Here is a 22102-nt window from a genome sequence, read left to right as displayed (position 1 = left end):
AGAAGCATGTGATACACACTACTGCTCCTTCCCATCTGGCTACGGAGGTGCCCATCCGTTTTAGAGCTGTACCCTCAAAATGTAAGGAAGATTGGATCTTGCCACGATGTTCACCATAACCTCAAGAGTCAGTAGTCATACTGCATGATGGAAGAGATGGGGAAGGGTTGACAGGAACTTAGCTCTGGGGACTAAACATGGGTTCCACCACTTCAAGCCTCCAATAAGCAAAGTGGTGGTATTGCACCGGCTGATGAGAGTCATCTACCACCTAATGCCATTTTAGTCCAATATTGCCTGCTGCCCTCATCTACTCCAAGTGATTTTCCATTCTTTTATCTTTTTCATTGCTGTTTTTACTTCATCAAGACCAACTTTTGAGCTCTCTTTTCCCAATTGGATTCTGCTCTTCTTACACCATCTTCCTTCCCATCAGCCTTACCATTAAGCAGGGTTGCAAAATAGTCCTGCTTCTCTTTCCCTTCTCATCAGTGACTAATTTTCCATCTTTATCACAGGAACCCAGGTTCTTCGTTGTTCCTTTTCTTATTCATTAACTACTGCTAATAACTATTATTGTATTTAATTTTTTTTTTTTCTACTAGACATTTTTCTGTGAAACATGCTTTATGATAAAGCTCCCCTGTGTGTAAAAATTAGTTCACACCAGAATCTTCAATAAACAAACAAAAAGCCTTATTTCATTTTGCCCCACCAACAAGGCACAATTAAATGTAACATCATCAACAACACAATTCTCGATTGTGTTAGGTAAATTAAAGAATAAAACTACAACCTGAATACTTAAAAATCAAAAAGAAACAAGCATGAAAACTAAACAGGCTGTATAGCAAAATTCAAAATATCAACTTAAAACCTCATTTTCATAGGATCAAATTTGAAATCATTGTCCAAAGATAGCCTACATATGTGGCTACCTGAAGATGGTAATGCCCATCTCCAGATAGCCACATACCTCTTTGCCTAGCCTACAAAAGTTCTATTGAACTGAAACCACCATTTGCCTACATACGTACATCCAAGAGAAAGATCATCCCAGAGTGTATGCTGGTGTCAAATTTATCCCTGGAGATTGAGTTGGTGTGATCCATATGTGGTCATTGTAAACATCCAGTATTCCTACCATTCAGAGGTATACCTCATTGGTTTACAACAAGTTTACCTTCAACCAAGGGGTGGTTGATTGCTGAAACAATCTTCCATTTGTTGTGTGGAAGTGAGTAGTTTGAATAAAGAAAGAATTAGACAAAACTATAGGTGAAATGGTTTGGTGTTTTTTTTTTTTGATGATGTTGCATAAGCTTGCTTTCTTGCATCATTTGTCATTAGTAGTACTAATACATCCTTAAGAAATTGTAATTGCAGTGCTGGAAGAGCTAGTATAGAAACTTCTGGTCACCAAGCAGAATCCCTCATGCTACTCTTTCAAGATGTGAAAAGAGTTCATAAGCTGGGGCCTGCAAGGATGTTGTGCTCCTTTTCTGGTGTTCAGACTACATCTAGACATAAAACCAAGTCTAAGATGCTGAATGGAATTAATTCTATTCTCTGGCTGCAATCAACCATTCATATGCATGTTAGAAAGAATGGTATTAAATGGAGAAATTAGGGCAATAATAATCTTTTGCAGGCCAGAATTATTTTTTGTCTTCATCTGTCGTTCATCTCTTAGAAAGTGGGGAGGGGGGGGGTGAACATTCAAAATGTGATGTTCAAAAATTATTTATTTTTAGGTTTATGCAAGTTACTATATAAAACTACGTGATGAAATACTTTAAAAACTCTTCAGACACTTTAAATATCGTTAATTATATGATTTCAGTTTTTCGTATTTCTCGTCAAACCATTATTTCACTTATTTTTCCATGCTAATACTTGAAAAGTATCCTGATTTCAAAAACAGGATAACTGTGTCTGTAAGGTGTATATTTAATTTACAAGCTTTTTTTTTTGCTAGTTGAATACTGGCATAAAATTGGTAAGCAAATAAATGAAATCCACTAACTTGAATACAAGATGTGTTAAAAATTTCAAGGACTGACTGTACCTTAAAATTGAGGCACAGTAGTGGCTTGTCACAACATGTGACTCAAGTAGGCAAATAATACACATGACTGGCCATTTATCCACAGTTAGCACATGAATTTAGCACATATTTAATAGAAGGTGGGTTAATTGTTTTGATATGGTATATTTATTTTTCCTAATCCTATATAGTAAAGATACTCATTCTCCTGTGTTGTTTCTTGCAATATAATTTATTTAACTATATAATTTGACATTTTGATGTGTTCTATTACACTTTTGTGAGGAGTCTTCTATGTCTTTTTCTCTTTTGTTGCCTTATACAGTGGTCCAGGTCTTTGTTCAACTGCTTTTTCTTCTTTTTACAGGAGAGTGGATTAGGTCCTTTAATCTTTTTTCGTTTTCTTTTATTCTGTTGAGATTCACCAAATGTTTCTCTTTTTAACTGTTTCAAAATGCTTGTCTGATATTCTGATGGTTTAAATTTCTCAATATTTTTTTTGGCAACTAGAGCTTCAGTAATTTTGGATGGTTTTTCCAATATGATAGCATTAAACTTCATATAGAGAAGGGGAGTGCCAATATTTTCGCGTACCTGTAAAATAAAGTTTCATGAGAAATAATTACATGCTAAACAAAAAAAAAAAGTAACTTTTTATTTACAGTTTGAAAAAAAAAAAAGGGCATTACATACATCACATAGTATATTACCTATAAATATAAAAACACTTTTTCCACTACACAAATGCAGTTTATTGAATTATAAAAGTGAGAAAACTTAAAACTTTTACAAGTTTTCTAACCCTGTATAGTATCCAAATAGACTATATAAAAAATGTTTCTGAATTCTATCCAAATGAGGTATTCATAAAATTATCACCACATTAGTTTATATGACACCATACAAGGTTAGGAAATTTGTAAACATTTTTCTATTTTCAATCAGTAAACTATAATTTTCATCACACAGAGAAACTATATTATTTACTAAAAGTAATTTTATCTTGCAATTTCATACTACCGACACTACAGCAATACACAAAACGTGAATTCAAATGTATGCTAATAAATGCTCACAGCTTGTCTGCAAATAATACAATTTATACTCATATTTTATAGCACAGAGAATTAAAAAAAAGCAAAATGTGATGGTAACCTTAAATTTAAGACATCAGCACCTTTCATTAGACTTATAACCTCTTTTTCCACTTGTAGCTACCAACTTTTGAATTTCAAAAAAGCTAAAGATCAGGCTTTTGTAAGCAGAAGCAAAACAGCAGGTTTCTGGGCTGCAAAGGCAGTAAAAAACAAGATGTTTTTTGCAAAAATCAGGCTCAAATTTTTTTTTTTTTTTTTTTTTTTCCAGAAAAGGTAGGAGGCTTTTCTGAAAAATTCAATTTATAATTAAAATACAGCTAGAGGATTGTGTACTAGTACAGTATACTTTTAAACATCAACTTACCTAACATTCTACTGTTTTTTTTTAACAAAAACAGAACATGCTACAAAGCACCCAATTACAGTGCATATGTAACAGAATAAAATAATTATACCAATACTATAAACACTATGCTATATAATACAATATATGATTATATATACTATATACAGCCACTCCCTGATTAGGTTACGGGTTGCATTCCACAGAACTCTACATAAGTTGGAATTTCCCCATGCTTATGCAGCACTCACACCTGCTTGCTGAATTGATTGAATCAAAAAAGAAATGTTCGACAAACATGTGAAGAGAATTATTTATTGTATTTATTCAATTTTTTTTTTTATCTCATGCATAAGAAAAATTACGAAAGTTTGCAATTTAAAAATTATAAAATTACAAAAAAAAAAAAGAGGAGACAGGTGCATAACCTCAGTAAGTTTTACCTCTCGAGCATCATTGCCAATATCGCCATCTTCAGCTGATAAGTATGCCACTGTGGAGATTTAGAAGGGGTTGGCCGCTCAACCTTATGACAGAACATATTAATGGATGACTGGACGGTAGATTTCTTTGTAGCAAGAAAGGATATTATTCACCCCTCTGTTAACTTCTAAGAATCATTCGCTGTGAGGATCCAACTTCTCAAATCTCGCCATTGCCACCTCTCTGGTGATGAAGTGTCTCAGCTCCACATTTGGTTCATCTTGAGCTTTGTCAGAATTTTCTTCTTTCACTATCGCTGCCTGCAAGTCAATAAGTTCTTCGTTAGATAATTCCTTCTCTTTTTCCTCTATTAACTGCTCCATATCTTTAGCATTAGCATTAGTAGAGGCATTTGATGCAAGAAAGCAAGCTTATGCAGCATCAGCCAAAAAAAAAAAAAAAAAAACCCACTTCCACTTCACCCCTCTATTCGTTCAAAATACCTGTCCAGCTGAGCCTTAAACTTATTTAGGCTATCAACCTCCACCACAAGGGATGGAAGTCTGTTCCACCAACCAACCACCCACTGGCTAAAGGCAAATTTCCGCACGTCTATCCTACATCTGTCTTTCCTCAATTTGAATTTATGCCCTCTCAGGTGATTTTTTTGAGCTAGAGGAAGAATCCCATCAGCATTGAGCATGCTTAAACCATTCAAGGCTTTATACACCTCTATCAGATCACCTCGCTGGTGCCTAGTCTCCAGACACTGTAATTTGCAAAACTTAAGCCTTTCTTCGTAAGAGCACCCCTTTGTTCCATTCACTAATCTTGTTGCCCTTCTCTGTACTCGTTCCAGCAGCTCTACATCCTTCTTGAAATGAGGCCTCCAGACCTGTATACAGTACTCTAGGTGTGGCCTGACCATCGCCTTATACAATGGAATAATCACCTCCTTATCCCTGCTGGAAAAATTCCTGTATATCATTGACAATACTCCATGAGCTACTCTTGCAGCCCGTCTGCACTGCTCAGAGAACTTCATATCTGCCTGCACAACCACCCCCAAGTCCCTTTCATTCTCTACCACTGTCAGTGTAGTACCACAGAGTTGATACGTTGCTCTGGGGTTGCTGTTTCCCATGTGTAGTACTTTACATTTGTCAATGTTGAACTTCATTTGCCATCTCTCAGCCCATCTGCTCAACCTTTCTAGATCCTGTTGCAGCAGCATAGTGTCAGTAGTGTCCTTGACAACCCTGCCAACCTTTGTATCATCTGCAAACTTGGACATTAAGCCCGATATACCATCATCAATATCATTTATAAATACAGAAAACAATAATGGACCCAACACTGAGCCCTGAGGGACTCCACTAATAACTTCAGTCCACGATGAGCAGTGTCCATTGATTACCACTCTCTGTCTTCTCCCCCTCAACCACCCCTTTATCCATAGCAGCAATTTGCCTCCAATGTCACACTGCTCCAATTTGTGTAGCAGTCTTCCATGTGCAACAGTATCAAACGCCTTTCTAAGATCCAAGTATATAATATCAAAGTTATTCCCTGCATCCAGTTCTTTTGTGACTGCATCATAGTATCCAATCAAGTTGGTCAGGCAAGACTTCCCCTTAACAAAACCATGCTGCGTCTGAGCTATAACTGAAGTCTTGTCTAAATGATCCTGCAGTGCTTCTTTAACCAGTGCCTCCATTAATTTTCCTGGAACAGAAGTTAAGCTCACAGGTCTATAATTACTTGTGTCAGCTTTTGATCCTCCTTTGCGAATTGGGGTCACATTTGCACATTTCCAGTCTATGGGTACCTCCCCTGAGTCCAAGGAAGCTCTCATAATTATGGCTAAGGGTTTGCTTACTTCCTTTGCTGCCTCCTTTAATATAACTGGATAGATCCCATCCACCCCGGGTGCCTTTCTTGTGTTTATCTTCAACAGTTTCTCCTCCACTTTACTCCCAGTTATTTCAAGATTCTGTAGCTTACTGCTAGAGTTGAATACACCTCTGGTATTCATTTAGTTTGTTAGCTACCTGAGCAGGATCATCAACACTTGACCCATCAATATCAAGTGGACCAATCTGATTCATCCCCTTCCTTCTAGAGTTTACATAAGTAAAGAACTCTTTGCTGTTTTTCTTTGCATCCCTTGCCAAGGATTTCTCGTAATCTGCCTTCGCCTGCCTAACCTCCTTTGTAACTTGGTTGCATATCAACTTGTATCTATCATAGGCTTCTGTGTCATGTGTTAATTTGTATGTATCCCATGCATTTTTCTTCTCTGCCATATGCCTCATTAGTTCATCTGACATCCATTTTGGCCTAAACCTTGAACAATATTTCTTAGTTGGTATGTAAAGCCTAGTAGCTTCCAAGATAAGTTCTTTGAATGCTTCCCATTTTGAATTTGCTGTTGGTAACATCATCAGTTGGTCCCACCGTATAGACTTTAAATACTGTCTCAGTCCATCGTAGTCGCCTTTACGGAAGCAATAACCCTTCCCTTTACCCCTAATGGTAGTTACCTCTTTGAGTAAATCCCACTTCAGCACACTGTGATCACTGCCACCTAGTGGTTCATTTATCTGCAGATTCTTAATGCATGAAGAATCACTGCTGATAATCAAATCAAGAGTATTACTCCCTCTAGTTGCCTCCCGAACATGCTGATGTAGAAAACAATCATCCAATAAATCCACAAAAGCCCTGCTAGTGTGTGAGTAACCAGCCCCCAAATTCTAGTCAATATCTGGGAAATTAAAATCTCCCATTATAAGACACTCTGATTTACTGGCCCACTCTATTTCCCTGTACAGTTCCTTATTATACTCATCAGAGTCATCAGGCCTATAGCACACTCCTACTCTCAATTTTGATCTCCCAATGTTTATGTCACACCAAACTGACTCCACACTGCACTGTCCAGCGATGTCGACTGGCTTTACTTCCTTGGTTTTTATGTGTTTCTTAACTAATAGCATAACCCCTACCCCCCTTCCTATCCTGTCTATCCTTTCTGTAGACGTTGTACTCCCCAAATTGCAGTTCTGCATCCCTTGTATCTGTGTGACACCACGTCTCTGATATCCCAACAATATCTGCCTTCGATGTTTTGAGCAATACCTCAAATTCATCAAATTTATTTACTAAACTCCTAGCATTGGTGTACACGCAAGTACACGCATTGGATACACGCAAGTATCTTTGGCAACAACCTCCAACTGAAGTAGGAGGTTGCTATATTTTATTGCTATATTATATTGCTATAATTTGCTATATTTCAAGCTTTCTTCTGCACTTGTCACTTCCTCAACCAGAGACCACTGTACATCAATTCTTTCTTCTTTCATAATACCATCTGGAAGTTCTCATACTGAAACTGATGCTACAAAATGTCTGTTGCTTCATCTATTTATTTATATTTAAAATCAAAAGTACTGGAAACTTGTCAATAAAAATTTTCAAATTCGAAAATGATACACTGCCAACTGATGAAATTTTTACTACCTTGGCATTTCTAAGAACCTCATTTTTAAATGGGTACTTGTGCACCATGTGGTCATTATGCAGCCATAAAGTATTTCCCCACTGAGCTAAAGACTCCACAATTTTGGCAGTAGAAATACCTAAGTCAGAATCATCTGGTTTAGTCTATGGTAATCAATTTGCAAAATATTGGCAAAATAAATTTGCACACACAACATATCTAAGGGTAATGACCTGTACATGGATGTGGGGTGTACTGGACTGGACTGAACAGCTGTCTATATCTTCAAATATTGGTAAAAGATTTAAAAAGAAACGAGCAAATTGTTTATTAAAGCCAGAAGAGAAAATATGTACACTTTCTTGCTAGAATTATCTGCCTATAGGATTACTTGCAGCAGAAGTTTAGTTCTTTTTCTTGGGGAATTCATTAATTTGTCTTCTTTTAGATCATGAAATATATTTGGATATGAGTTGGTGACTGCTTGTCACACTTTTCAAAGTGATAACTGTGAAATGTTCTTATGGCTTTTCTAATCTCTTCTTTAAACATACTTGTCAAAGGTTGCAATTGTTCTACCAGTCTAGTTACACCAAAGAGAGCCAACATGCTTCTTTTTTTTTCTTTTACTTCAGTAGCATGAATCAGTTGAAACTATTTAAATGTCTTTTCTTTTAGCACTTCTCTCCAAATGTCCACTAAATATTTGTCTATTTTCACAGGAAAGCATGCAGTTCCCTTTTCAGCACACAAATTAATGACAGCAAAGAGAACCTATTACCACAAAGGTTTCAATCTCCTCTTGCCACTCCCATTTTTAGACCTACCAAAACAGGCACACTATCAACACTAAGCGCCAGACAGTTCTTTGAAGGAATCCCACATGCTTTCTGGTTGTTCACAACATCTCATGTCACTTTCCAATAATGGAACATAGAATTCTTTTTTTTTTTTTATTACAAAAAGTTGCTGCAATGGGATATAACTTGGAATGGAATTACTATGATTACTGCCATCTACATAGGGCAATTGAAAGGAGCCATTTTTCACAGAGCCATCACTAAATCTTCTTTCCTGTGCAATTTGGAGCTTGAGGTTGTCACAGACATTCTCTCAGATATCCCAGACAAGCTGTATTTGCTACCTGGGAGTCTGAAACACGGATGGAACTGATATTTGGGTGACACACAAGTCGAGTGGACTCAATTTCGGCAAAGTCTGGATGGTTTGTGACAGCCAAATCCTCTGCTTGCACCTTCATGATGGTGGGACTGTTAGTAATCCTGGGTATAACCCACATGCACAAGTATACTGTGAGTGACCACCCAGGCATGAACCAACGTAAGCAGGGGTCAAGTTGTACAGCCCACACCACATGGAGGAATGCTGCCCCTCTGTGTTACCAGGCAATACTAAGTGGGAAATGACTCTCATCAACCAGTGCAATACCACCACTTTACTTATACTGATATGTTAATCTTGGAGTAACATATCAATTTGGTCTCTTCTCTTAGTCCTTGGGGGTGTCGCAGGCATTCTCTCAGATATGCCAAGCTGTGTTGCTACCTGGTAGTCTAAAACAATGATGGAACTGATATTTAGATGACACTCAAGTCAAGTGCACCTAATTTTGGCGACATCCAGTTGGTCTGTGACAGCCAAACCCTCTGCTTGCACCTTCATGATGATAGTACTGTTAGTAACCCTGGAAACCAAGTGCTAGTCATGAAATGCAGCACCTAGAACACAGTGGGTGACCACCCAGGCACAAACATAAGCATAGGTTGAGATATGGCACCCACACCACACAGAGGAATGCTGCCCACCCCTCTGAGTTACCAAGCATTACTAGGTGATAGATGACTCTCATCAACCAGTGCAATACCACCACTTTTCTTATTTGAGGCTTGAAGTGGTGCAACCCATGTTTAGTCTACAGAGCAAAGCTCCAGCAAACACTCCCCATCTCTTCCATCATGCAGTATGACTGATGACTTTTGAAGTTATAACAAGATCCAATCTTCCTTACATTTCGAGGGTACAGCTCTAAAACGGTGTTTGCAGGCTGGCCACTAGTTAGTACACCAGACCAAACCTATTGGTAACTCTTTAGAAGGCTTCCAGATCAGCTAGTGTATAATCTTGCTACCTCTACTCTGCCAGTCCGAGTAGTGTGTATGCGGGGAGCATTGTCGAGGCCACATGGCCTCAACAACAAGAGAGCAATAAATTTGATCTGATTATCAGCATTTATTCTTTAAGAATCTACAGATAAAACAACCACTAGGCTAGGTGGCAGTGATCATGCAGTATGACTGATGACTTTTGAGGTTATGGTGGACATCATGGTGAGATCCAGTCTTCCTAACATTTCGACGGTACAGCTCTAAAACGGTGTTCGCAGGCTGGTCGCTAGTTAGTACACCGGACCAAACCTATTGGAAACCCTTTAGGAGGCTTCCAGATCAGCTAGTGTATAATCTTGCTACCTCTACTCTGCCAGTCTGAGTAGTGTGTATGCGGGGAGCATTGTCGAATCCACTTTATGTCAAGGATCTGGGTATATTCTTACCACGTGTAACGCCATATCCAAATATTTCATTATTTCATACAGCATATCCCCCCCCACTTTTTCTTACTATTGAATACACCATGAATTGTCAAACTAATAGAGTAAGCTTATCTGCGAAAAGATCTAAACCTCCCAAACACTTCCTAGTTCATTTCACAAATATACGTGGTCTCAATTCTAATCTCAATGACGTCTATTTCCACTTGCAGTCTTCCAAACCCCATGTACTTTTTCTGACAGAATCTCAGTGATCAGTTGATTCAAATACAGCTCATTTCAGTTGCCCAAATTGTTCACTGTATGATTCCTTTTGCCTAATAAGGTGGTACTTGTACATATTCTGTTCCGATATTCCCTGTCAGAGATTTGTAATCTTCTCTTTTCGATCTTCTCTGGCTTAAAATCTCTCTACTTCGTTGTGTCAAATTCATCTGTCTCTACCATTCTCCCAACTCCACTAATCACTTGGAGCTCTTTGAATTCCTCTCTTTGCAGCTTTACTTTCTCCAGTCCCACTTTCCTAACAGTGAGGTAATTTTCCTTGGTGATTTTAATGTTCACAACTCCAGCTGGCTTCCGTTTTCTAGTCACATACCGACCCAGCTGGTCGAGATGCTGAGGCTTTCGCAATTACTAATGACCTTGCACAGATTGTTCATTTATTTACAAGAATACCAGACAATCCTAACCATACAGCCAACACGCTTGATCTTTTTCTCAGAAACAACCCTTTTAAGTACATGGTCAAAGTGAGTTGTCATTTAGGCACCTCAGATCACAACTTGGTGATCGTCTCTTCTTCAATGAAGCCTTTATCTCGTGGCTATTCCCAACCTCATGTTGTGATTGGCATTACAAGAATGCAAAATGGGATGACCTGCGAGATTTCTTTTCTTCTTTTCCTTGGTTGGACTACTGTTTCAAAACTTCTGATGTCAATGTTTGCTCAGATCGTGTCAGTGAAATTATTCTTGTAGTCCTTGGAATCCTTTATCCCACACTCCACTTTAAAATCTTGTCCTTTGTCTAAACCTTGGTTTTCCAATAAATGTGCTAAGGCTGTTCAGGAGAAGAATGTTGCATATCGTAATTGGCTTGTTTCCAATTCTTCAGTTTCATTTTCTGCTTACACCAAAGCTTGCAACAATTGTAAAGCAGTTATTAATCAGTCCAAACTAGATTTTGAAGGCTAAAAGTAGAAAACTTGCTTCTTGCCCTAATGGTAGCCAAGCATTCTGGTCTCTTGGCAAAGCTATTGGCTGCACCTTTTGCCCATCTCTGCTCCTACCTCTGTCAAAACCAGATGGTTCTGTTGTCATTTTGGCCAAAGATAGAGCTAACCTGCTAGCATCCCATTTTTCTTCCAACTCGGGTATTAATGACCTTGGTAAAACACTCCCACCATTCAAAACACGCTCCATTCAATGCCTCCTGTGGTCTTCTGTCAAAAGGATGTCAGATGGATTTTGACAAATCTTGATGCTATGAAAGCTCCGAGCCCTGATGGTATTTCTCCACTTGTTCTCAAAACCTGTGCTCCTGTTGATTGCTGCCTTTTTTCACTTTTTTATTCCAAATGTATTTTTCCTTCTGCTTGGAAATTTGCTCATATCCGATCAGTTCCTAAAAAGGGTGACAAATCCCTCCCATCCATTTATCATCCCATTGCAATTACTTCTACTTTTTCTAAAGTAATGCAGAAATCAATTAACCTTCGGTTCTTAAAATACCTAGAAACTCTCCGTCTGATCAACGATCGCCAGTATGGATTCCATCAGTGTCGATCCACTGGTGATATTCTGGCTTATGTTACCCATTTATGGACAAATTCAATGGAAAAGTTTGGTGAAACACAAGCAGTTGCTCTTGACATCTCAAAGGCTTTCGATTGTGTTTGGCATAAAGATCTAAACAAGCTTTCATCTTATGGTTTGCCAACTATTTTTTGTAATTGGTTATCCAGTTTTCTTTCTGATCGCTCACTGAGAGTGATGGTAGATGGCTCTCTGCCTTCTAACTTCTCCACTAATGCCGGTGTCCCTCAAGGTTCAGTTCTTTCCCCCACTCTTTTCCTCTTGTATATTAATGACCGTCTTCTATTGACTAGAAATCCTATCCATAGTTTTGCCGATGATAGCACATTGCATTCCACTTTCCATTTTGAGAAACCTTGCCCTGCTCAATCAGTTTCAACTTCTCGAATATCCGCTACAAATTCCTTAAATGCTGATCTCCAGGTAATTCTCCAGTGAGGCAAAGACAACCTAGTTGATTTAAATCCTTCTAAAACTGAGTCTTGTCTTATATCTCGCAAAAAGGATTCTTCTGCTCCTGTCCTTATCTTTGGTGACACTCCGATTTCTTGACAAGTTGCTATATCTCTTTTGGGGATTAACCCAACTTCTAATCTCTTTTGGCACAAGCACATTACAAATATTGCTTCCTCTGCATCTAAAAAACTTTCTTTTCTCTTTTGCTCTCAGTATAATTTTTCTTCCAAACAGCTGTTCACTCTGTACAAATTGCAAATCCATCCTACCATGGAATATTGATCCCACATCTGGGGTGTTGCCCCCAAAACCTCTCTCAGGCTTCTAGATTCCATTCAGAAGAAGGCAATTAGGTTAATTAATGACTCCTCTCTAACAGAGCCTCTCTACTCGATGTCTCATAGACATACTGTTTCTGCTGCATGCCTTTTCTACAGATACTTCCATGGGCTCTGTTCTTCTGAATTGGCTTCTGTAATTCCTTCTCTCGCTTTCAAAACAGTCCGAACACATACCGCCACCACCAGCCATTTACTTCCAACTTCAAACTCACAGAACAAACTTTTCATCTTCCTCGTTTATTCATTCAACTGCCATTTTCTGGAACAACTTTCCTTCATATGTCTTTCCTAAAAATTAGTCTACAGAAGTTCAGGTCTAATGTCAACAAATATCTTCTCTCGTCTTCTCAAACTCTGAGCACAGTACTAAGTACTATAGCTTCTAATACCTCTCGTGTTTGGGGTTTTCATAAAAAAAAAAATTTCATTAATAATGCCTGCTGTTTTTGTTTTTCCACAATAGTATTTTTTTTTTTTTTTTGTTATTTTACTATCAGGAAACGTATTTCTTAAAAAATGCACCTGCATGATCAGCAAAACTCAGAGGATGATTATGTTCTATGACAAAAGATGCAAATAAATATTCAGCATGCATGACATCATCAACATGAAATGCAACATCTATTTTTGTATTTATTTCTATGCATTAAACAGTCTTAATGTTTATTGGTTTGAAAACATCTGATTATGTCATATTTGCCGTTGTTTGAAATTGATTTTGAGATTGAACTATACACAAGACAAATGTGTTACTTTTTTTTCAGATTTAAAAATGCATGAAAAATTATTATATGTCCTTCAAAATTTTATATCATGTTTCATTGGCATCTTACTGAAAGATACTTAATTAGCTTTGCAGTACACAATCGAAACAATTAATGAAATGACTGCACATAACATAGCTTATCATGGCACACTTCCTAGTCAATTCATTAAAAAAACTAAGCAGAAATTCACAAAATTTGAAAAAATATCCAATGCTAACATAATTTCATAATTATTTTTGCAAAAGAAAAACTGAGTGTTTGCAAAAAAAGAAATTCTCTGTCATCAACTATATTTAATGGTAAAAAGACAAAGAAGGGTCAAATTGGTTAAAAAAAGAGAATCTCCTTTGTAAATCTAGAGAGCTGGCAGCTATGCATACAATTGCTGAACTTTTGTATTATTTACAAAAAGGCTTAGACATTAACCAATTTCTGAAAATTTATTATTCACACCATTTGGCACCTATCATCTTGTGAGTTAAACTGTCAATATATCATCAGATGTGGTACTGATGAGGTGCATAACCTCTACTCACTGCTCTGCATTAAAACATATAGAATAATTTCTAGAATCACACACAACGTACTGAGACAACCATGTGTCCTTTGTGATTGTGTTTTGAGTTTTGGATTTGTGAATTAAAAGGCTGAAAAATAAATAATTAAATACAATTAATGTTTGAAGAAAAAATTTTGTATGTTTTTTTATATTTTATGTAATTATATGAGTCTTGTCAATTAACACTAGACTGAAAGATTCTGCAGGGTTTAATATTTCTCAGCATGGCTTGCTGAGAAATATTGGATGGGATATGGAATTCACTTGAGTAGAAAACATGACTAAATATAAAACTGTTAATTGGGGGAGATTTGTCCAATTCCCAGTGTTCTACTTAGCCTAGTGACATGAACTAAGATTTATGCATTAGTTTGTACTTTCCTGCTATAGAGTACCTCTGCATGTTGAGTATAGAACCTGCTGGTGAGGTTCATTCCATAGACAACAATAATTTTAATTCATAAGGGGGAAAAAAAAAAAAAACTGCATGTGTACCAGTACATACGAAAGATGTTTTATTTTATGTGAAAACATGCGTGGCTTGAACTTTGAACAGCTAGAACCAAAATTATGAATGATGTAATGTTTTATACTCATGCCTGCTACTTACTCTACCAAATCAACATTAGTGACTGAGTTAGCATCATTTAAGAAGTGACATTTCTGTCTTCCATTTTCTTTACCAATCAATTTTACTTCAGTGTTAGTGACTGAGTTAGCGTAATTTGTCTCGCATTTTTGTTACCATTTGTTTCACTCGGTTTGAAATATTTAGTATGAACGATGTAACGTTTTATGCTCACACCCACTACTTACTCTACCAAATCAACATCAGTGACTGAGTTAGCATCATTTTCATTACCAATTGGTTTTATTTCACACCGAAAAATTTAGTAGGTGCTGCCTACTAAATTTGTTTACAAAGATGCTTTCACATCAAAAATATTTTAGAAACAGTCAAATATAATAACAAAAATAATAATAATAAAAAAATCATTTCCCAGACTGCCTTAAAAGTCAAATTTTGGCCAAGAAGCAAACAAAAAGCAAAACCAAAATTAAACTCTGTGGAAAATTAATATGGTAAGGTGCTCTTTTATTGCAAACTGGAGCCTTAAGAGAATTTTTTACAGCTATAGTTCTCCTATAAAAAAAATAACAATTTATGATGCAGTTGGATGACTTCAAGAATGCTAAAATATTCATATTTTTTAAAAAATTCATACAAAATTTTTGTTTTGAAATGGAATCTCTCTCATGAGATAGATTCCATTTCAAATGGGAACTCCCACTCCATGCATTTTCCAAGTGACTACAGCTCTCATAACAGGTTCACAAGCCCTCAAGCCCCAATGATGTCCCCCCCACCTAAACTGCATTCAATAGATTTATACAAGGTTACAAAAGATTGTAGTGAGGAGGACAGCTGTGAACAACACGGAACCTCAGGTAATGGACACAATATTCTGACTCCTTATAGCCTTAGTTGCTTTGGCATGAAATCAATTGACCTGTGTCCTGCATGTGAAATATACATGATTAAGTTGGAAATCTTATAATATACAACGTACAGGTAGCCCTCATTTTGCACCGATTCACAATAGCACCGGTCACTAACCACAAGGCCATTTTTATTTTTATTTATTTATTTTTGCAATTTTTTTATAAATTGAAAGTTTAAAATCGTCAGGCAAAATCTATAGGCATCGTACTGTACTATGCATCATGCACTATTCACATGATCAAGAACAATCTGCATTCAGTTGGTTGTTGTTTATGCTATGTACACATGTTGGAAATTTATTATGCTAACACTGTTTATTAATTGCTATTAATAAATTAAATAATAATTAATAATAGTGATAGCCATGTGCAGTTTATGCCAATAGTGATAGTTGTGTGCAGTTTATGCCAATCGTGATAGTGATAAACATGCACAATTTTTGCCAATCATGTTATAAAGTTTTTAATTTAATAGAATAAAGAGATGTCATGTCTAGTAAAAGAAGTTCAATGAATACTAGTGTAAATTAAAGCTTGAAAAAGGCATGTCAATCTCCACATTGGAAAATAAGATGGAGGTTATTCGGAGGATGGAAGCTGGTGAAAGCTGCCCTAATGTGTGTACTGCTATGAATATGTCTCCATCAACTATTACTACAATTATGAAGAATGCTAATAAAATAAAACAATCGATGCAAAGTGCTACCAGAGTAGTACTACACAAGTTAGTTACAGCTGAAATAAGCTTTTGGAAAAAATGGAGCAATTGTTGACACTTTGGGTTGATGAATTGAACCAAAAAAACATTCCCTTGACCCAAACTGTATTAACTGAAAAGGCTATGGCAATTTTCAAAGACTTAAAGAAGAAAGAAGGGTAGTGCAATGAAATATTTTTGCCTAGCAAGGGGCTGGTTCATGAGATTTAAAGCAAGAACCAAATGTAGAAGTGTGAAAATTACTGGCGAGGCAGCAAGTGCAGATGTTGAGGCAGCTGTGGCATTCCCTGCAGAGTTTCAGGCCATAGTACAGGAGGGTGATTACCCTTCAGATCTCATCTTTAATGTTGATGAAACGGGCCTTTATTGGAGAAGGTTGCCCTCAAGAACCTTCATGGCCCATGAAGAAAAGTCAGCTACTGGATTTAAAGCATCAAAGGACAGGCTGACACTTTTGCTGGGAGCAAATGTGTCAGGCAATTTAAAATTGAATTTGCCTGTGTACTGGGAGTCAAACAAGAAGGCTTGGGTGACACAGGACATCTTGGATTGGTACACCAACTATTTTTGCTTTACTATTCTCAAATTCTGCAATGACAAAAATTTACCAACCAAGGCTATTCTTCTTTTGGATAATGCCCCTGGACATCCTACAAATCTGGATGAAGTCAGAACACCTCTTAAAGTTAATGTTGTCTACATGCCCCCTAATACAACATCAGTTTTGTAACCATGGACCAGGGGGTAATTGCCAGCTTTAAAGCTTAATACCTACAGCAACCATTTACAGAAATGGTGAAAGCTGTGGACATGTCAAACATTACCATCAGAGAATATTGGCAGTTGTTTGATGTCTTAAAGGGCATCAATCACATTAACACAGCCTGGCAAGAAGTGACTGTCAGTTGTCTAAATTGACTGTGGCGTAAACTTCTCCCAGATCTCATGCATGACTTCAGAGGATTCGAGCCACAAAATGTTGTAGAAGACATCATCAGGCTGGCACAAGAGGCAGGGTTAGAATAAGTTACAGCTGAAGATGTAAGTGAGCTCTTGTAAGTGATGCAGAGACTCTTTCAAACAAAGACCTTGAAGAGTTAGCTGCAGAATTTAATCAACAGCAAGAGTAAGACTCTCCTCTAAAAATTATGAAGACCAGTGATCTACAACGGATCCTTGCAAGTGTAGAGTCCCTCACTAATGAGCTCTGTGACATTGATCATGACTGGGAGAGGAGTGCCACGGTTAAATGGGGTGTCATGTCAACCCTTAGCCCTTATTTTGAAATTCTTAAAGAAAGGAGAAAGAAATCCAAGCAATCAACACTTGATCCTTTCTTCAAAAAAAAGGCAATCTTCTCAATCAGGGCCATCAACAGAACATCATCAACCAGGGCCGTCAACAGAAGATCCTCAATCAGGACCTTCAAAAGTGAACTAAAACTTCGGCATTACGCCACTGTCAAAATGTTTTTATGTATGTACATATTAATTTATTTTTTATTTACATGTACGTACTATTATATTTATATAGCTCAAAAATAAAACTTTTTTAATTAAAAAAGTTTATTTCTGTTTTAAATATACCAGTATTGAAAAGGGTAGTAAACTTTTTGGTGCCTGGAACCTAACCCTGTGATTTCCCATAGACTCCATGATATAAATGGTTCCATTTGTGCCTTTTCCCCCCAGGAACCTAACCCCAGCATAAATTGAGGGTTACCAGTATATATAACTACAAACAGATGTCTGGTTTAGATCTATATGCATGATTTTTGAATTTTCCTTTACTTAATGGATTTAGCAAAAGGTTTTAAAATAGACATTACCTACAAGGTGAATTAAGCATTCATCTCTCTTCCCCCCCCCTCCACATGCAGTTATGTATTTCAATATTTTTAAGTTTTGTGGTTCCTTGTTTTTTTTTTTTTTTTTTTAAACTATAAATACTGGCCAAATTTATTGAAGGTTTACAAAACCGAACATTATCACAAGATTATCGCATTATTCCAATAATGCAATAATTATTCCAATGGTACGCCGTACCAGCACCTTTATTAACAGTGACGTGTGAATATTGGAGCAGTGCACTTAAAATTTTTTTTTTTACATACTTACCTATTATTCAAATAAGCTTAAAATTATTTAACTAAATTTGCATTTTTTACTGTCTATTTTTAAGATATTTTCTATATAAAACTGTATAACCATTTTTTATAATTCTAAATTACTCAGTCAGACCTCTGTTTAACGAAGTCCTTTTATAGCGAATTATTTTGAATTCCCCCTGGAAGTTACATTTAAAATAGTTTCTGTTGAGCAAAGAAAATTTTCATATAGCGAACAGATTAGGAGAGAATTAACGCGGTACGCACTGTTCGCATTTCTTGCCTTCAGGCAATTAGTCCTGATACGTGAATTAAGAGAGCTAAAGCATTCTACAACTTGGTAAAACCTGTCTGACCACCAGTCCAACATATGGAGGAGTCGCAATAGTCAACAGTGAGTAGATCAAGGTGTATTCCCAATGGACTCTGGCCAACCTTCTACTGCAGTGGTGTCCAACCTTTTCCCGTACAGGGGCCATATTCAAAAAAATTCAAAGTTAGATTTCTTTAATGTGTTACTTTTTCATATCTTGTTGCATGTAAAAGAAAATTTAAAATATTCTAAAATTTTATTAAGTACAATATACAATTACATTTACTGGACAAAACATTTAATGAGAAATTTTTTTTTGATAATTAATAAAATTTAAAATGCTGTTTTAGTTCACTTTCCTCGCGGGCCGTAGGTTGGACACCTTTGTGAATCAACTGTAAGAGCCCAGTTCGAGAATTAGAAAAGCAATTTTCTTTTACCCCAACAAATAATCATCTGTTGTTTCGCGGAAGTGCATTATCCACATTTTTCCGTAAATTTTCGCTATCTCTGTTTACGTGGTCACAGTACCTGAATATCCGAATGACACCGACATTTTGGACAGTTTAAAAAAAAAAAAAAAAAAAAAATTCAAATTTAAGAACTAGTGACAATACCGATGACGACAGAAGGAAAACAAGGACAACGAAGGTATTAATCCTTCTAAACACGAATTGTTGGCATTTGGTGAAAGTGAAGTTAGAAAATTGTCAATTAGGTTACAGTTAAATGAAAGAGATGCAATTCGTGGATTTCGGGGATATCTAATTGATAAGAAGGTTCAAAAGAATTGAAGCATTTGATGAACGCTCCGAGTACGATACCAATTTCATCGAGTGAATGTGAATGAGGATTTTCACAAATGAATCTGATCGCCAGTCCAACCAGCGCTTCGTTAATGACAAAAACAGCTTCTTCACTACTGTTCCTTAAAATTGTAGGCCCACCACTGACTCACTTCGATCCAGCAAAATATGATGATTCGTGGCTGCTTTGAAAACATCATTCAGCAACTGACACAAAGTGGAAGAAAAGAAGTCGGCATTGGACGGGTCGGCAACCTGTGGGCTTGCGAGCCACATGCAGCTCTTTTAACATGTAACTGCAGCTCTTTAACTTTGCAGTTCACATGAAGCACAATTTGAAATGGAGTTAGAGGACTTAAAAATCAATGACATGTGGAATGCAAGACTAAAATGCCTTAAAACTGAAATTGAAGATTTGGAGAGGAAAATGGACGGCGACAGATGACTTTAAAATGCAGACCAAATTGTGTTCGATGTGTGGAGTAGCTTACCAGACCCACATATAAATTTGAAAATATTTGCGTTTTGACTTCTCAGTTTTTGGTTCAACGTATTTCTGCGAGCAAATATTTTTGAACATGAACTATATTAAAAATAAATCAAGAAACCGTTGTCTGAACAATGTGAGCATGTTTAAAGCTCAACATGTTTAATTACGACATACTCGCATGATATTGAGAGACACTTGCTCAAGAAGTTTATCAGCAAAAGTCACATTAAATTGTACCTAATTGGATGTTTGTTACGTTTTTTAGTATTAATAAATAATATTTCAAAATATATATATATATATTTTTTTTTTCAATAAACACCTCCCCACTATTCCCTTTCTTAAAAAACTCTGCCCCCCTCACAGCTTGAGCTGAGGTGCGGCTCTTTGGATTCTCTCTTTTTTTTTTTAAATTAGTTAAAAAATGGCTCTTCACTCAAAAGATTGCCGACCCCTGGCATAGGGTTTCGGATGAGAACTTAATAAAAATTTTGGAATATTCTACAAAAACTTTAATATGAAATCATTTTTACTTATGTTATTATTTTTTACTTGTTTTACTCACATTTTACTTATTTTTTTATATACTTGAATAATAAATTTATGCTTAATAAACTGTGTTAATACACTTAATTTGTTGTTCTTATTCTAAAAACATTACTACTAAAGTAACAATGTCAGGGAAAAAAATATTTTCAGAGTACTTTTCATATCCTTTTTAATTTTCAATTTTTCCTGATAGCAAAGAATTACTACCGGCACCTATTTTTTTTTTTACAAAAAAAAGCACTTCTCATAACTGATAGCAAAAATGATTCATCATTTAAGAATAAAATCATTACCATTTTTATCAGATGTAAAAGCAATTATCAGATGTAAAAGAATGACAAAAGTTCAGAGTGGAAAAAAATGCCAAATTGTTAGTTTTACTGACTTCCAAATTTATCTATTCGAAATTTAATACTGGTTATTCATGGATACTTTATTGGTGTTATTACAGACACGAGTTACGTTTTAAAAAAAAAAATGCTGATAATTTTTTATAAAAAGCTAAAAATAATTTTGGATTATTCATGATTTTTTATTATTAGTTCCTTTCCCACTGGGACAGATAATCAAGAGTTTACTGTACCTATATATATATATATATATATATATATATATATATATATTATTCTTTAGTAATATGATAATTTATGTTGTATTTTACTTTTAATATACTTTTATAGTGGTTTTCCTTAAATTATTTCTAGATTTTTCTGTTGTCCCAGTAGCTGTTTTAGCAATGCCCGGGTACGAACAGAGTACATATTATTATTTTATCTTTCTATTGTGGTTTATTGTGTTTATTTTCTTAATTACGGGTGTTTTCTACTCATAGGTATTATGGTTAATACATTACTGGTCTTTAAGCTAGCCTAAACTCGGTTATCTTAAATGCCCAGGGCCTATTCATTTATTATTTTTCAACTTGTTACGTATTGCTAAAGAAATTGTCATATTAATTATAGATGAAAAACTGTAGCAATACTACTTTATGACAAAATGATAAAATATTAAACATTTTTATACATTTATTGTATTACATCTTTATACATATTTGTATTACATCACATGGTCGTCAATCCCCTACTTCATCGGGGGCTTTGAGCGGATTGACGGTCCATTCGATGTAATGCATTACTTACTTACCCGTTTCTGTTTGTATCTATCACAGCTTTGCTATTTTGTCCGATACTGAATTCTAAGTTTCTTTTAAATTCCCATTTTTGTCCCTTTCCCATTGCTATTAGTTAAATAGGTATTATTTATTATAAATTTATTATGAACCGAATTAATATCCCATAATTTCTACAGCAACTGTGATAGAATACACAAAGCCCAACGGGTGAGTTTTTTAAAAAATTACAATAACTTTACTTACTTGTTGTGTATAAGTGGAGGTCGTAGTGTCGAATCAGGAAAGTTTCCCATCCTACTTGATGTGTTTCGGTGGAGGTCGTCGAGTCGAAAAAGGAATGTTTCGCACCCTTAACTTGTTTTATAGATGGCTATTTTTATGGCTTTGTCGCTTTAGCGTTTTCCTGTGTTCCAATGGTGTTTTGGCGGAAGTCCCCGAACTTCAGGCCAAGGTCTATTATGGTGGTTTTGTGGCAGGTTAAATGAATTTATTTAGTTGTGTATTTACAATATTTTTACATTTATTTTATGTCTCACCTCGGACAGTGCCGGTACCCGCTT

At 36.1% G+C, this 22102-nt stretch overlaps 1 protein-coding gene across 1 annotated transcript in view; it reads right to left on the bottom strand.

Moving 5' to 3' along the window:
* Positions 1 to 2260: 2260 nt before the first annotated feature.
* The window catches only part of LOC150091575 (rRNA-processing protein UTP23 homolog), a 38148-nt gene continuing 18306 nt past the window's right edge, over positions 2261 to 22102 (bottom strand). Inside the window, exon 3 of the mRNA XM_090384622.1 lies at positions 2261 to 2641. Within this exon, the coding sequence (XP_090240748.1) occupies positions 2318 to 2641 (324 nt within the window). The 3' untranslated portion in view covers positions 2261 to 2317. The remainder of the gene's footprint in view (positions 2642 to 22102) is intronic.

Source organism: Mastigoproctus giganteus, chromosome 1 (assembly GCF_048544385.1).
Source record: "Mastigoproctus giganteus isolate SK-2022 chromosome 1, ASM4854438v1, whole genome shotgun sequence".
Lineage (NCBI taxonomy): Eukaryota > Metazoa > Arthropoda > Arachnida > Uropygi > Thelyphonidae > Mastigoproctus > Mastigoproctus giganteus.
The sequence above is the reverse complement of the archived record's forward strand: the minus strand, read 5'-3'. Positions and strand labels throughout refer to the sequence as shown.